A 17,828-nucleotide genomic window follows, 5' to 3' on the forward strand; every position below is an offset into this window, starting at 1 on the left:
ATGGTGAAGCCCCGTCTCTACTAAAAATATAAAAAATTAGTCAGGCGTGGTGGCGGGTGCCTGTAATTCCAGCTACTCGGGAGGCTGAGGCAGGAGAATCCCTTGAACTCGGAAGGTGGACATTGCAGTGAGACGAGGTCATGCCATTGCACTTCAGCCTGGGCAAAAAGAGCAAAACTCCATCTCAAAAATAAATAAATAAATAAAAATAAATAAATAATAGAAGTGCTTATCTCTACTTACATTTTCTCCCGAGAACTACTTTGAGCATCCCACGGTTTCAGCAAATGCAGTACTCTTGTAGCGCATTTCTAAATCACTTGATTTTTTCATTTTGATTTTCTCTTAAACTCAGAATGACTTAGGAAGTAATACAAAAAAAGATGGTGAGAAAATTATATGTTGATAGATCTCTTCTTGGCTGTACTTTCACGTTCATTTCTAACTTTATTTTACTGTGGTCAGAGCATTGCTCCTTTTAGGAATCACTTGAGGTCTTGTTTATGGGTGAATACTTTGGCAATTTTTGTTCACAGTTCCGTGTCTGAATCGGTTTGTCCTAACTCCCATCCTTGGTTGTTGATTCTATACGCTTTGTTGCTTCTGTTCCGCAGTACTGGTTTTCCTAGTATGTTTGGTGATTCTTGGTTGTGTGTTCGTTGTATCTGCTACCTGTCTATGAACGCTGCTTCTGTTTGGTGTAATGAATGCAAAAGACACCAGTGAGTTTCATTCGAAGTTGCTGAAGCACTCAACAAATTCGGGTGGTTCTGCCGGGGGCAGTGGCTCACGCCTGTAATCCCAGCACTTTGGGAAGCCGAGGGGGGCAGATCACTTGAGGTCAGGAATTCGAGGCCAGCCTGGCCAACATGGTGAAACCCAGTCTCTACGAAAAATACAAAAATTAGCCGGGCGTGGTGGTGCACTCCTGTGATCTCAGGTACTCGGGAGGCTGAGGCAGGAGAATCACTTGAACCCGGGGGGCAGAGGTTGCAGTGAGCTGAGATCATGCCATTGCATTCCAGCCTGGGCAACAGAGCAAGACTCCATCTTACAAAAAAAAAAAAAAATTCGGGTAGTTCTCCTCCTGGGGGTATTGCTCCAAGTAGGATGGCCTCCAGTAAGATGGCTTGTTTACAGCTGGGACACAGAGAACAATAACTTGCCCAAACTCACGTATCTGTAAATAACAAAGTCTGGCCATTCTGGCCCAAAGCCCACACAGTTCTCCTGATGCCACAGCACCCGCTAAGGCTTCGTAATGCCAACCAGCCCACTCCTGCTTCCGATTCCCCAATAACCAGACAACTAACAGAAGGTTTAGGTATATTTCTTTTTACTCTTAAAAAAAAAAAAGTTCACAATGATAACCTGCAAACTGCAGAAAGCGCCACGGGTTTCAAGCTCCTCACCTTCGGAACATCACCCTATCCTTCCCCTTCCCTTAAAATCCTAGATGAAAATTCCCGAGAAAGCAGAAGAGGCCCCCAGATGGGCGGATTCCCAATCCCGGACCCCTGCGGCAGGTCGAGGCATTGAAGAAATAAATTAAAGGAGAGGTGGCTCCTGGCTGGCCTTGTCCAGCTCTGTCTCGCAGACCCAGCGGTAGGGCCTCTGGCAGACGTCGTCGTTCCAGCGGCCGTCGTCGGTGAAGTGGGCACAGTCCTCGCCTCCTCCGAGCCCGTGGCCGTACCAGTCGTCCGGCTGCTCCGGCCTCCAGTTCCTGGGGACAGAGCCAGCTGTGGGCCCCAGGAGGTCGGATCCGCAGGCGGGTCGCTCCAGACCCCTCAGCCCAGGGCCCCAGGCGCGAAGGCGGCCGGACCCAGGCCGAGGGAGGGCGCGCACTCACTTGAAGCCCGTCTCGTAGTCCGTCCCGTCCACCCACTTCCAGGGCCCGTTTTGGTCGTGGAGGCCCATCCAGGTGTTCACAGGGCCTATGTGGTGCTGGACAAATTTCTGAGGAGAGAGAAGGCGGGTGGTGATCTCTCCGGGGCCAGCCAGCCTCCCAGACCCTCCGGGTCCTCACCTGCTCCTCCCAGGACGTGACCACCACCAGGTGCGCGTCCTCCAGCCGGCAGTAGTTGTCGGCGTCAGCCCAGGCCTTCCCGGAGCGAGAGAACCAGTAGCAGCTGCGCTCGTGCTCCACCCAGTTGACCGGGCAGCAGGCCCTTTCTGAGCCTGAGCGGGAGAAACGGGGCGCAGGGGCTAAGCGCTGCCCAGAGAAGCGGGGAGGCAGAGAGCGGGCCGGGCTGGCCTCCTTACCATTGCCCTGGAGCGCCGCCATCTGACAGCTCAGGCTCCGCAGGTCAGACACGAACTGCTTCACGTGGAGCAGCAGGCTGGAGTGATCTGGGGAGACCGGGCGGAGGGGAGCGGGAGGAGATGCGGAAACCACGGGGAGGGAAACGGGAAACGAGGTCAGCCCTACATCCTCCTGCTGGGACCCGAACACCCATCGCATTGCCACAAACAGCAGCGGAGTTGGCCTGAGAGACCCCCATACACACACACACACTCCTACACACACAACACACCCTTACACACACACTCACACAGACACACAACACATCCTAACACACAGACAATATACAACACACACACACACACAACCTAACCCACATACACACACACGGACAACACACAAAACACAACACATACAACACACCCTAACCCACAGACACAAACGCAGACAACACACAAAACACCTACAACACACAACACACAGAGACACACAACACACCCTAACCCACATACATCCACAACACACACAACACACATAACCCACATACAGACAACACATAAAACACACAATACAGAACACACAACACACCCTAACCCACATACACAAAACACACCCACAGACACACAACACACCCTTACACACACATACATAGACACAACACACCCTAACTCACATACTCACACAACACACACAACACACCATACACAACACACCCTCACACGCACAACACACCGTAACCCACATACACAGACAACACACAAAACACACAAACACACAACACACCCTAACCCACATACACACAACACACACAAAACACACACAATACACCCTCACACACACAACACACCTTAACCCACATACACACAACACACCCTTACACACCCACTCACACACAAAACACCCACAACATACACCCTCACGCACACACACGGAACACACCCTAATCTACAGTCACGACACACACAACACACCTTCACCCACGACACACACAACACACCTTCACCCACACACACACAACACACACACAACACACCCTCACCCACACAAAAACCACAACACACCCTCACACAGGCACACACACACCCTCACCCACATACACACATTCACACAACGCACACCCACACATACAACACCCTCACCCACCACACACACCACACACACCCTCACCCACACCCACAACACACATATACTCTTTCACACATGCACACACAATGCACATTCACACAACACACACATACTCACACATGCACTTACACATATACTTACATTCTCACACACATGCAACACACTAACACACACGTTCTCACATACACTGACACACATTCTCACACACATAAACACAGACTCACATTCGCACACACCCACACTCCCTCATTCTCACACACATAAACACACAGACTCTCACACAAACACCCATCCACACTCCTTCTCATTTTCACACAGGCACACACACACACTCCCTCTCATTCTCACAGACTCTCACACACACTCATGGACACACACACCCATCTCATTCTCACACTTACACACACACTCCCTTTCATTCTCACACACAGTCTCACACACACTCCATCTCATTCTCACACTCACAGACACAATCCCTCATTCCCCCACACATGCAACACACACTAACACACACGTTCTCACACACATACACTGACACATTCTCACACACATAAACACAGACTCACACTCGCACACACACCCACACTCCCTCATTCTCACACACACAGACTCACACTCACACCCATCCACACTCATTCTTACACACTCCCTCATTCTCACACTCACAGACTCTCACACACACACCCATCTCATTCTCACACACTCACAGACACACACCCCATCTCATTCTCACACACACTCACACACCCCATCTCATTCTCACACACACACACACCCCATCTCATTCTCACACTCACAAACTCTCACACACTCACAGACACACACACCCCATCTCATTCTCACTCTCACACACAGACACACACCCCATCTCATTCTTACACTCAGACACACGCACCTCATTATCACACTCACAGACACACTCCCTCTCATTCTCACACACTCACACACACTCCCTCATTCCCAGTCTCACACACACTCCATCTCATTCTCACACAGACACACACTCCCTCTCATTCCCACACACAGTCTCACACACACTCCATCTCATTCTCACACTCACACACACACTCCCTCTCATTCCCACACACACAGTCTCATACTCCATCTCATTCTCACACTCAGACACACACTCCCTCTCATTCCCACACACACACATCTCATTCTCACACTCACTCACACACACATCTCATTCTCACACACACACTCCATCTCATTCTCACACTCACAGACACACACTCCCTCTCATTCTCACATCCACACACAGGCTCTCATACACACACCCAAAACACACTCCCCCTCATTCTCACACACAGACTCACACACACTCCCTCTCATTCTCACACACATCCACACACACTCACACTCTTTCTCACACACATCCACACACACTCTCACTCTCTTTCACACACACACACACTCCCTCTCTGACCTTCACTCAGGTCCTTCTGCTGTTTCTCCAGCTGGGACTCTAGCGACTTCATCTTTCTTCCCACATTGCCTCCTGCGGGAGAGGCTCGCTCAGCGTTCCCGACAGCCCCCCAGCCCCAGCCCCAGCCCCAGCCCCGCCCCAGCGCCCTCACCCTGGGTGCTCAAGCCCTTGACCTGGGCCTCCGTGCTCGCTGTGAAGTTGCTGAACGTCTCTCTCAGGCCCCGCAGCTCCTCCTGCAGCTGGGAGTCTGGCCAGGAGAGCGTGCAGAGAGAAGAAAACGGGATCGCTGTGTCCGCCACCACTGCACCCACCACTCCCTTGCCACGGTCCCCCGTCAACACCCCCCAATGTTGCCCCCTTCCCTGCCCACCCCTGGGGCACCCACTTTGGGATCCGATCACACAGACAACCACAAGCAGCAGGAGGCTGAGGCCCAGGGAGAGCAGGAGGAGGCGAGGTCCGGAGCAGAGACGCTGCAGGAGGGGCTGGGGAGGAGGTGGCCCTGCAAGAGGAGGGGGTGTCAGGAGCGCGGGGACAGAGGGGACCCTGGCACAGCTCCAGGGTCCTAGAATGGTAGCAAGCTAAGGCGGCCCTAGTAGTCTAGGAGGAACCATGTACATGAAGAAATGTGGGCGGTGGGCGACCCTGCAGGGCCAGAGGCAACTGGAAATCGGGGAGAAAAGAGGGCTGGGGAAGGGGGCTAAGCGCTGAGCCGCCCCATCCCACCGAGGCCCTGAGCTTTTGCTGACACCTAATGGCATGACTGCGTCACTGCAGCCAATCCAGGAACCTCAGCCCACCCCCTCCTCCCGCGCCTTGAAACGCAATTGAGTGGCCCCGCGCCTCGGAGTCGCTGCTTCCCTTGAAAGTGGGGAAAGAAGGAAGGTTTCTCTGTCCATGAATTCCACTCGTCTTTGGCTGCGTGCAGGGAGAGAAGGTGCAATAGCTACCATTCAGGCCCTCAAGTCTTCCACCCAGCAGGGGGAAGAGACACGTTAGCCCTGTCCCCTGAGAGCTGGAGGGTTGGGGGGGCCTCCCTGCCGGGTCTCCTCCGCTGCGGACCCTCCCTTCCGTCAAAGCGCGCTGCGCCCCATCCCCCACGAACTTCATCCTTGCTCAGCCTAAACAATTCCCTGCTCGGAGGACAAAGAAATGGGTCAAGGGGAATTTGTTTTTGAAGCAAGAGAGTCTCGTTCTCCCTCAGGTCAGAGATCCCTCATCCCCCCCCCTCACAGAATCCTCAGACCCTTCATAGAAACCTTTCCCCCCTTCACCAAACTGATCACTGACACACACACGCACACGCACGCACGACCGGGGTCCCTGGGTGGTGTTGGAAGGGGAAAGGAAGAGGGGGCCTGACTTCGTCATAGGAAGCCGACAGTGACATCTCTCCAGCTTCCAGCTGTTCCCACACCCCCGGGTCCACCTCCGAGGGCCAGGAGGCACAGGAAAGCTTTGGGCACCTGTCACCAATAAAGGGACTCCAACCCCACACTCTGCCCCTCTCCTGAGAGAAGCAGCTCCGACACCTTTCCCAGTGTTGGGGGAGGGAGACAGACCCAGAGAGAGAGCCAGGCTCATGGGCAAGAGTAGGAGCTGTGGCTGGAGGGTGGAGAACCGCCAAATTCTCGCCTTGCAGAGGCAGGGCAAGGTGGCCCTCACCTTTTCTGAGCTGATGGTGGTCACTCTCCTCATTGTCCAGATGCTGAAGGTCTTGATACTCCTTGGTCATGATAGGGCTGGCGCTGGACCTGGGACTGAGTCAAGACTGAGGCTGGGGCTGAGGTGGGGGCTCACCAGGACTAGAGTGGGAATGAGGGGCCCATCTCTTTACTCCCATCTGATTGACAGCTCCATCATGGAGACCTTTCTTCTTTCTTTCCTTTTCTTTTTTTTTTTTTTTTTTTTTTGAGAGGGAGTCTCGCTCTGTCCCCAGGCTGGAGTGCAGTGGCATGATCTCAGCTTACTGCAACCTCTGCCTCCCGGGTTCAAGAGGTTCTCCTGCCTCAGCCTCTGAAGTAGCTGGGACAACAGGTGCACGCCACCACGCCTGGCTACTTTTTTGTATTTTAGTAGAGACGGGGTTTCACCGTGTTGCCCAGGCTTGTCTCAAACTCCTGAGCTCAGGCAATCCACCCACCCCAGCCTCCCAACGTGCTGGGATTACAGGCGTGGGCCACCGCGCCCCACCGGGATCTTTCTTCTTTCCTCCATCCCCTTCCAGGCCTGACATCCAGAATCCATCCTTGATGTTTCCCACCCAGCACCCCCCAACACATCCTGGGTTCCCTCCACACCCCTGCACCCCCAGCCAGCCTCCCACCACCTCTCTTCCCATTTTACTTGCTCAGGGTCTCAGGGTCTGACTCCCAGGTTCTTCAGTGCTGTGCAGATGCCGAACTAAGGAGGGGGGCTGAAGCTTGGAGAATGGGGGTGGGTGGACAGCCGTGGACAATGGGAGGGGAGCGGGCAGGGTCCATAGGAGGGCCCTGGGCCCCGGTGTCTCTGTGCGTGTCTATGTGTCCAAGCACGCCAAACGTGGCATCTCCAGTGCCCGGGACTTTGGACAGTAAACAGAGGTGGAAATGGATTGGAACTTAGGGGAGTGTGGGGGTGGGAGTGGGGGATGGGTTGCCTCTGCTCTGCTCCCCAGGGAGGAGAATTGTGTTGCCCCCACACATGCCAGTCACCTCACTCTTCCGTGCACCGTTTGGGAGGGGTGCCAGGCCAGGAGGGGCTGGGGTGGGATTTGCCATATCCCCCCTCCCTCCCCGTTTCGCTTCCTGCCTCTAAATTCCCCAGAACTATTGGTGTCTCCAAATATCCCTGAACAGGATCAGAGGGACCGGTCCTCTGCTCTTGCCCAATCCAGACCTGTGACCCTGGCACCTGAGCCGCAGGCCCCAGTTTCCTGTGGGGCTGAGCCCCAGGCTTCCCAGCTCTGGCCTGACTTGCTTCCCTCTCCTGGGGAGTAAAGTCCTCCAAGCAGCATGAGGGCCAGCTTGGTTCCAGGAAAGGCAGGAGAGCCTCCGCTGGGACTGGTGCCAGCAAACCTCCACTCACTACTACTGTGTGCCTCAGGTCACTGCGTTCATGAACTTCTCTCATTATCCCCAGAGCACATCCCATTTCACAGATGAGAAAGCTAAGGCCCTACAAGGTAAGAGCTTGCCCAGGGTCATGCTGCAAGGAAGCAGCAAAGGGTAGACTAGAACCTGGGCAGCCTGACTCCAGGCACTGCGTTCGGGCCCCAGAACCACACCCATCACACAGAGCCAGGATCCCATCCGGTTGACACAGCTGGGCTCCAGTGTCCCAGAGATGCTAAACCATGGTCCCTCACAGCCCCACGGGGCTTCAGAGAGAGCCATGTGAATTTGAATTATGCTCACTTGGAAATCAGGCAATATTAAAGATAAGTCTCGGCTGGGTGCAGTGGCTTACGCCTGTAATCCCAGCACTGTGGGAGGCCGAGGCGGGCGGATCACCTGAGGTCAGGAGTTCAAGACCAGCCTGACCAACATGATGAAGCCCCGTCTCTACTAAAAATAAAAAAATTAGCAGGGCATGGTGGTGCAGCCTGTAATCCCAGCTACTCAGGAGGCTGAGACAGGAGAATCGCTTAAACCCAGGAGGTGGAGGTTGCAGTGAGCCAAGATTATGCCACTGCACTCCAGCCTGGTGACAGAGCAAGACTCCATCTCAAAAAAAAATAATAATAATAATAATAAGTCTCAGCTGGGTACAGTGGCTCATGCCTGTAATCTCAGCACTGTGGGAGGCCGAGGTGGGCAGATCATCTGAGGTCAGGAGTTCGAGACCAGCCTGACCAACATGGTGAAACCTCGTCTCTACTAAAAATATAAAAATTAGCCAGGCGTGGTGGCAGGCGCTTGTAATCCCAGCTACTCGGGAGGCTGAGGCAGGAGAATCACTTGAACCCAGGAGGCGGAGGTTGCAGTGAGCTGAGATCGCGCCATTGCACTCCAGCCTGGGGGACAAGAGCAAGACTTCATCTCAAAAAAAAAAAAGATAATAAGTCTCACTTTAGGCCCAAATGTGAAGTCATCCAAATCCTATTTTACAGTTATTTCAATGAGAAAACAAGGCTTGAATTTTGAGAGTTTTCAATGATGTGAGATATTCAGGAACACATCTCTTGCATAAAATGTGACAGGTCTGTGTGTGCCCTCCTTTGTCTGTGTCCTGACAACCACCATGTCATTTATATGTGCTGGGACAATGGCCAGTGATTTTGTTGACTGTTGGGCTGTTAATTAAACATCCTCTAATATAATCACTTACAATCGGGCTTATTCAGGCAAATGAACCCACATTATTTCGGTCGGAATAGTGGTCACCCGGCTGGGCGCGGCGGCTCATGCCTGTAATCCCAGCACTTTGGGAGACCGAGCCAGGCGGATTACCTGAGGTCAGGAGTTCGAGATTAGCCTGGCCAACATAGCGAAATCCCGTCTCTACTAAAAATACAAAAATTAGCCAGGCGTGGTGGCAGGCACCTGTGGTCCCAGCTACACGGGAGGCTGAGGCGGGAGAAATGCTTGAACCCGGGAGACAGAGGTTGCAGTGAGCCGAGATCGTGCCACTGCACTCCAGCCCAGGCAACAGAGGGACACTCCATCTCAAAAAAAAAAAGAATAGTGGTCACCCTCACAGAAATAGTGACTAGCCAAGAGCACAAGAGGCACGTCGGGGATGACGGAAAACTTCAGCTCTTGGGTGTGGATGCTGGTTACACCGTGGTGGTGTTCAGCTTGCAAAGCTGCAGAAAGGTATGCAGTTATGATATGTGCATTTTTCCGTTTGCACATTATATTGGAGTAAGAGGCTTTCAAATCTGATTTCTACTCTATAACCACATTCCCCAAACTCATTAATTAGGGAGCAGTGCTTGGATCAGTGCTGAAAAACACCCTCTAAAGCCAATAACATTTATTATTATTATTATTATTATTTTTAGAGATGGGGGTCTCACTGTGTTGCCCAGACTGGTCTCAAATTCCTGGCCTCAAGTAATCCTCCCTCCCCAGCCTCCTGAGTAGCTAGGATTATAGGTTTGTGCCACCACCCTTGGCAAAGCAAGTAACTTTAGAATGGAAGTCAGAGATGGAAGGCAAACAAATAATACCATGTACCAGGCCACTAACTTCCAAGCCCTCTGCAAAATACCAGAGATAATACTGAAAACCAAAAAGTAGCTAAAAACAAAACTATGCCACAATGGTGGTAGATCGATGCCCTCTGAGAATTCATTCACCCTTTACATTTATTCCTTTAAGAACATGTTAGGCCGGATCTGGTGGCTCACGTCTGTCATCCCAACACTTTGGGAGGTCAAGGCAGGAGGACTGCTTGAGGCCAGGAGTTTGAGACACATGTCCTGGGCAACACAGCAAAACCCCATCATGCCTATAGTCTCAGCTACTTGGGAGGCTGAAGTGGGAGGATCACTTGAGCCCAGGAGTTGAGGCCACAGTGAGCTATGATGGTGCCACTGCACTCCAGCCTGGGTGATAGAGTGAGAACCTGTCTCAAAATAAGTAAATAAATTAATTAAATTAAATTAAATTAAAGGTTATAGGCCAGGCGTGGTGGCTTATGCCTGTAATCCCAGCACTTTGGGAGGCCGAGGCAGGTGGATCATGAGGTCAGGAGTTTGAGACCAGCCTGGCCAAGATAGTGAAACCCTGTCTCTACTAAAAATACAAAACAAAATTAGCCAGGCATGGTGGCGGGTGCCTGTAATCCCAGCTACTCGGGAGGCTGAGGCAGAGAATTGCTTGAGCCCAGGAGGCAGAGGCTGCTGTGAGCCGAGATCGAGCCACTGCACTCCAGCCTGGGTGACAGGGCGATACTCCGTCTAGGAAAAAAAAAAAAAGATTATATACCTTGGTTAGGGTAATCACTCTGTGGTTTATCCCTGTGTATGCTAATAAATTTGAATGCCTTTCTTGAAAATATATTTTTTGGCTGGGCGCAGTGGCTCACGCCTGTTATCCCAGCACTTTGGGAGGCCAAGGCAGGTGGATCACGAGGTCAGGATATCCAGACCATCCTGGCTAACGCGGTGAAACCCCATGTCTACTAAAAATACAAAAAAAAAAAAAAAATTAGCCGGGCGTGGTGGCGGGCGCCTGTAGTCCCAACTACTCGGGAGGCTGAGGCAGGAGAATGGCGTGGCGTGAACCCTGGAGGCAGAGCTTGCAGTGAACTGAGATCGCATCACTGCACTCCAGCCCAGGCAACAGAGCGAGACTCCGTCTCAAAAAAAAAAGAAAAAAAAAGAAAATAAATTTTTTGGCCAGGCATGGTGGCTCATGCCTCTAATCCCAGCACTTTGTGAGGCCGAGGCAGGCAGATGGCTTGAGCTCAAGAGTTTGAGACAAGCCTGGATAACATGGAAAAACCCTGTCTCTACCAAAAATACAAAAAATTAACCAGGTGTGGTGGTGCATGCCTGTGGTCCCAGCTACTCACGCGGCTGAGGTGAGAGGATCGCTTGAACCTGGGAGGCGGAGGTTGCAGTGAGCCGAGATCATGCAACTGCACTCCAGCCTGGGTGACAGACCAAGACCCTTTCTCTATGTGCCTGTAGTCCCAGCTACACAGGAGGCTGAGGCAGGAGAATGGCTTGAACCCGGGAGGCGGAGGTTGCAGTGAGCCAAGATCCCGCCACTGCACTCCAGCCTGGCGACAGAGCGAGACTCCATCTCAAAATAAATAAATAAATATAAATAAATAAATATTTTCTTTAATACAAATTAACGTTTTCAAATATTGAAGAATTTTAGAGGATATGGACCTTGGATTTTCCTTGTGGAGAAAGTCTCCTGTATTAATTTTGTATTGCTGATAACAAAGGAAGACCCATAAAGAGTTGCAGTCAGGGCAGTGGTGAGGTCAGATCTGTGAGTTTAACAACAGCCTGGCCTTGGAGTGGGTGATGGCTCAGAGATGGTTTGCCCAGAGGCAGGGAGATGAGATCAGGAGGCTGCTGCGTTGGTCTCAGTGAGAAACTGTGAGGCTGGAGGCCAGACAGGGAAGGCCAGATGAGCAGAACTTTAGCAGGGGAATGAAGTGGACCTGTAGCTACTGAATGTGCAGTCAGGAGGGGACCAGGGAGGTGGGGGACAGTGGCACACCTGCCCAGGGTCCAGAGGCTACTGTAGATGGGTCTGGAGTCTGAAGAGACTTATGAGCAGGAGCCTCTGAAAGCAGAGTTGTGGGCGAGGTCCAGGTGTGGCAAAGTGCCCTGTGGCGACCCTGCTCCGTGAGAGGGCATGGTGGAAAGAAAGCAGCCCAGGACAGTCCCTGCCAGTGGGAGAAGCAGAAGGAAGTACCCAGGCCTGGCAGTCATCCAAGCTTCAGGGCCAGCTCTGGGGACCATAAGCACCAAGTTAAATATTGCTAGGGAGGCCACGCGCGGTGGCTCATGCCTGTAATCCTAGCACTTTAGGAGGCCGAGGCGGGCGGATTGCGTGAGCTCAGGAGTTGGAGACCAGCCTGGGCAACACGGTGAAACCACGTCTCTACTAAAATACAAAACAATTAGCCGGGCGTGGCAGCGTGCGCCTGTAGTCCCAGGTAGTCTGGAGGTTGAGGCAGGAGAATTGCTTGAACCCAGGAGGCGGAGCTTGCAGTGAGCCGAGATTGTGCCACTGCACTCCAGCCTGGGTGACAGAGCGAGCCTCCATCTCAAAAAAAAAAAAAAAAAGTGTATATATATATATATATATATATATATATATATATATATATATTTTGCTGAGGAGAGATAATGGAATGAACTTCCCATAAGGGTAAGTCAGGAAGACTGGAGTATTTTCAGACTGGGGGAGGCCTGAGCCGCTGGTGAACAGAGGAGAAGGGGCTGGAAGCAAGAGGGCTTGTGGCTGCTGAGCAAGACGCTTGCTGAAGGCCAGAGGCTCCAGGAAGATGCTCATGCTGCAAAACCAGCCTGAGGGCCTCCATCAGCCAGACCTGCTCCACCTTGCCCTCATCTGGAAAATGGGTTCATGCCCCGCTCAGAGTGCTCATCAAGGTTAAATGGGATAATGAGTGAAAAGCACTCAGCGCAGCGCTGGCACACGCCAGGTGCTCAGCACGTGCTAGCTGCTTTTATTTCTATTATCCTCACTAGCAACACAGCCGTGAGTTGCACTAGACCTCCAAGGCCTCTTCCAGTTCGGGAGGAGGAGAAAAGGGAGAAGATTGGGATCAGGATGGCAGAGGGTGTCTGTCCCCACACCCCAGAGGGGGGTTATAGCAACTTCGCTGGGACAGAGCTGGAGGCCCGGGGGTTATCTGAGTTGAGACAGTCCCTTCCCCTGCTGTGGTGAAGGATTCTGAGCTCCCTCAGTCCTTGCCAACCCTCTCAGAGCACTTTCCAGCCTCATGTTTGCGATGGGCCTGTGCACCCAAGGGCTGGAGCTAGACCTCCTCCCAGGTCTGCAGGGAGTCTAATACCCGCAGATCTGAAAAGAGGCACCTGAACAAACAGGCAGGAGGGGCAAAGCAGAGGCTCTTCACGAACTTCCCAAAGAGGGCGGCCTATGGTCCCATATCTAGAAGAGGCTGAGCAGGAATTGGGTTGAGATGAAGCAGGGGAGGTTGAGGAAAAGGAAGGCTATCCTCCAACCTTTCGGGCTGGAGGGCTGTGCGCCAGGGCAAGGGAAGAGGGGGACCACCAGTGCTGAAAGGAGCAGACGGGCCTCTGCACACAAGTTTAAATCTGAGCTGACACAACCCACCCCAAGGGCTTCAATATCCCATCTCTGCAGTTGACAAGAAGCCGGCCTGCAGGAATGGGGGCCCAAGCTCCCTGTCTCCAGTAGGGTCTCTCTCCCCCCAGCTCTCTCCTCCTCAATGCCACTCTGTCCACCCCAGGCACACCCACCTTTTCAACCTTGGGACAGCCAGGATTCTCTGACCCAGGACCCTCTCTATACCTCTTTCCTACTTTTTTTTTGAGACAGAGTCTTGCCCTGTCGCCCAAGCTGGAGTGCAGTGGCGCAATCTCAGCTGACTGCAAACTCCGCCTCCCGGGTTCAAGGGATTCTCCTGCCTCAGCCTCCCCAGTAGCTGGGATTACAGGCACCCGCCACCACCCCCAGCTTTTTTTGTTTGTTTTCTTAGTAGAGACAGGGTTTCACCATGTTGGCCCGGCTGGTCTTGAACTCCTGACCTCGTGATCTGCCCACCTCAGCCTCCCAAAGTGCTGGGATTACAGGCGTGAGCCACCATGCCAGGCCTGCCTCTTTCCTACTTTTTGAGGGTAAAACTTGTTAAAACTCCAAATGATTCCAGGCTTTAACTTTTGGGCTTATGCATATCTGAAAATAGACCAAGAGGCCAATGACAATAATTGCTACCATTTTCTACCATGCGTCAGGCACTGTGCTGAGGGCTTTACGTGTACTTTCCAGTTTATTCCTCCCAAGTATCCAGCAAGGTAGGTAGTTATTTCCATTTTACAGCTAGGTATACTGAGGCTTAGAGAGGTTAAGCTCTCCCCAGAGTGACAGTGACTCCACCATCGTCCCTCATCCTAACGCCAGCAACAGCCTAGCTGGCTCTCCATTGCCCCCTGCTGTGTATTCCCCTTCACACCCAGAGTAACTGGCTCACGGTTCCCTCCACAGCCCTCCAGCAGCTTCTACACCACTCTGAAAAATCCACGGGAAGTCCTGTGTGCCACGCCTCTCTGACTTCCCTGACACACCTCCTATTTCTCTCTGTCCCCCACCCTACTCCACTCCAGTGGCCTCCTTCTGTCCTCCAACCTTTCAAATTTATTCCTTCCAGACTGTTCGTCTCTCTACTTGGCACACTGTCACCACCCCAGTCTTTGTTGTCCTTCAGGCCTCCACCCAAATGATGCTGCAAGGGGCCTCCCTGACCGCCCGGTCTAAACCAGCAAGGGCCATCACTCTCTTTCATAGTAGCACCCATCATTGTCTAAACACTCTGTGTTCACTTACTCCCTATAGTCTGTCATCTCCACTGGATGCACCCAAAGTTCCCTAAGGACAGGGATGTTGCCTTCCCAGCATCTAGAACACTGCCTGGTTCCAAGGAACATCCAAGGAAGTATTTACTGAAAGAAGTAAAAAGTGTGGGGAGAAGAGGAACCAGGATTTGAACCTATGTTGTTTGGGAGCCCAGGGCTCCAATGCATTAATTACATTGCCTTCTCAAGCGGCCAGGGAAGAATTCTCCATGGCCTTGGAAGAATACAGCCCCAGCGGCAACCATGCTTCCCCTGAGGAATAATGCCTGGAGGGAAACAGGAAGGAAACTTTTTAAAAACAGTATGTATTTCTATATTTATTTGAATTGTTGTCAGGTACGTGTACTAATTATAATTTACAAAATAATGCATGCAGGCCAGGCGCGGTGGCTCATGCCTGTAATCCTAGCACTTTGGGAGGCCGGGGGGGGAGGGGTGGATCACCCGAGGTCAGGAGTTCGAGACCAGCCTGATCAATATGGTGAAATCCCTGTCTCTACTAAATACAAAAAATTAGCCGGGCGTGGTGGCATGCGCCTGTAATCCCAGCTACTCGGGAGGCTGACGCAGGAGAATCGCTTGAATCCGGAAGGCAGAGGTTGCAGTGAGCAGAGATCACACCACTGCACTCCAGCCTGGGCAACAAGAGCGAAACTCTGTCTCTAATAATAATAATAATAATAATAATACATGCAAAATTATGTGATTCTACCCCATCCAGGTCAAATATGTGATTCTGCCCCTTCTAGTTTAACACGCAGACGCATTACCTGCACACACCTTCCTCAGCTCCTAGATTTCTCCCTTCAGCTCACGATAGAGAACGTTATCACAGCCTCAAGCCATCTGCTATTACACAGAACCAAGCTAAGAGAAGGATTATTTGAAAAACATCAGGGCCAGGTGCAGTGGCTCACGCCTGTAATCCCAGCACTTTGGGAGGCCAAGGCGGGCGGATCACCTGAGGTCAAGAGTTTGAGACCAGCTTGGCTAACATGGTGAAACCCCGTTTCTACTAAAAATATTAAAAAATAGCTGTGTGTTATAGCACGCATCTGTAATCCCAGCTACTTGGGAAGCTGAGGCAGGAGAATCACTTGAACCCTGGAGTTGGAGGTTGCAGTGAGCTGAGATCGTGCCATTGCACTCCAGCTTGGGCAACAAAAGTGAAACTCGACCTCAAAAAAAAAAAAAAAAAAAATCCTCTGAAGCAGTGCTTCTCCACCCAGTGAGACATCAAAATCACCCGGGAGCTTTCCAGAAATGCAGACCCCTGGTCCCTATCCCCAGGATCCTGATGGACTCGGTCCTGCATAGAAAATCCTGCAGGGCAATATATGGCTACTTGTTGAAGTGACACCCCTTCAGCAATCTCTGCCTCTATTCTTGGACTACTTTAGGCTTGGACGGCCATGCCATCCACAGAATCACTACCCCTGGGTTGGTCTTTTGCATGAAACTCTCAACTTTAGTCAGGAGTGGCTACAAAAAATGCCCTTTTGCACTGTTTGGGATTTAACCACCATAACTCTTAGGGCCCCCTCTGTCTCAGCCTTACCCACTGGAGCACCTGAGAATCAGAGAAAGGAATAGTACCCCAGCAGGTGCCCCCAAAGGTTCATCTGTGCCAAACACATGAAGAAGGCAGAAGGCTGAGAGTCACCATTCTATATAGCAGGATCTCAGGAGCTTCAGTTAGGACTTAGGGCCAGGAAAATATGACTCCCTAAAAGAACTAAAAGTATTTCTCCCTTATAATAAAGAAGTAGGTAATTGACAATTTCCTTTTTTGCCATGGCTATCAGGAAGCTCAGAGATCACATTTACCCTCACAGTTCATATACATTTCTCCAGTTTTCATCTTTGGCATTTAGATTCTTATTTTCCTACCCTCATTATTTACAAAGCTGCCTCAGATCTTTCCCATAGAGACAGGACATAAAGGCTGGGCGTAGTGGCTCATGCCTGTAATCTTAACACTGTGGGAGGCCAAGCTGGGCGGATCACCTGAGGTCAGGAGTTCGAGACCAGCCTGGCCAACAAAGCAAAACCCCATCTCTACTAAAAATACAAAAATTAGCCAGGAGTGGTGGCAGGCGCCTGTAATCCCAGCTATTCGAGAGGCTGAGGCAGGAGAACCATTTGAACCCAGCAGGCAGAGGTTGCAGTGAGCCAAGATCGCACCACAGCACTCCAGCCTGAGCGAAAGAGCGAAACTCTGTCTCAAAAAAAAAAAAAAAAAGGGTGGGGGGGCACATAAAGAAACCTAGCGTATATTCACACAGCAGTTCTTATCAGCAAAACTCTGTAAAGATCATTTCCAGGCCGGGCGCGGTGGCTCACGCCTGTAATCCCAGCACTTTGGGAGGCTGAGGCGGGTGGATAACAAGGTCAGGAGTTCAAGACCAGCCTGACCAACATGGTGAAACCCCATCTCTACTAAAAATACAAAATTAGCCAGGCATGGTGGCAGTAATCTGTAATCCCAGCTACTCAGGAGGCTGAGGCAGGAGAATCACTTGAACCAGGGTGGCAGAGATCACAGTGAGCCGAGATCGAGCCACTGCACTCCAGCCTGTGCAACAGAGTAAGACTCTGTCTAAAAAAAAAAAAAAAAAAAAAAAAATCATTTCCAGATCCTAGCTCTGTCCACAACTCCATGAACATGAATGAACGAAGTTTCCTCTCTATTTTCCTTTAGGGACTGTTGTGCTTCCCAACAGGACTGAGACAGCCCGGCGGGGATCAGAGCTGGACTAAGTCTTCAGGGCCCCAGACAAGTTCCAGCCTCCCCTTTCTGGCCTGTCATGACTTTGGACAGAGCTCCAGACCTTCCCAGGCTCAGTCTTCACCAACTCGGGTTCCTTGATTTGCCAGTTACCTCCCTGGCCCATTTTCCAGGCCACTAACCTCTCTGGCTTGGAGTGAAGAAGGATCTGACTCTGCTGTGCCCATCTCCCTCCACACCCAGGTCCCAAATAACCAGGCCACACACCAAG

General features: G+C 51.8%; 1 protein-coding gene across 3 annotated transcripts; it reads right to left on the reverse strand.

Moving 5' to 3' along the window:
- Positions 1 to 1,319: 1,319 nt before the first annotated feature.
- Positions 1,320 to 7,320, reverse strand: ASGR1 (asialoglycoprotein receptor 1). 3 transcript variants are annotated; one of them, XM_016931394.4, is made up of 9 exons: positions 7,143 to 7,320; positions 6,462 to 6,556; positions 5,182 to 5,298; positions 4,948 to 5,043; positions 4,797 to 4,868; positions 2,263 to 2,349; positions 2,027 to 2,178; positions 1,850 to 1,956; positions 1,320 to 1,723 (listed from the first exon to the last, which is right to left on the reverse strand). In XM_016931394.4, the coding sequence occupies exons 2-9, from the start codon at positions 6,529 to 6,531 to the stop codon at positions 1,549 to 1,551; spliced, it is 876 nt and encodes a 291-aa protein (XP_016786883.1). In that variant the 5' UTR covers positions 6,532 to 6,556; positions 7,143 to 7,320; the 3' UTR covers positions 1,320 to 1,548. The 3 variants fall into 3 exon arrangements, with proteins under 3 accessions (XP_016786883.1, XP_016786884.1, XP_016786885.1); XM_016931395.4 differs by having other exon boundaries at positions 6,462 to 6,601; positions 7,143 to 7,229; XM_016931396.4 differs by lacking the exon at positions 5,182 to 5,298.
- Positions 7,321 to 17,828: the final 10,508 nt, after the last annotated feature.

This window comes from Pan troglodytes, chromosome 19, assembly GCF_028858775.2.
Source record: "Pan troglodytes isolate AG18354 chromosome 19, NHGRI_mPanTro3-v2.0_pri, whole genome shotgun sequence".
Classification (NCBI taxonomy): Eukaryota; Metazoa; Chordata; class Mammalia; order Primates; family Hominidae; genus Pan; species Pan troglodytes.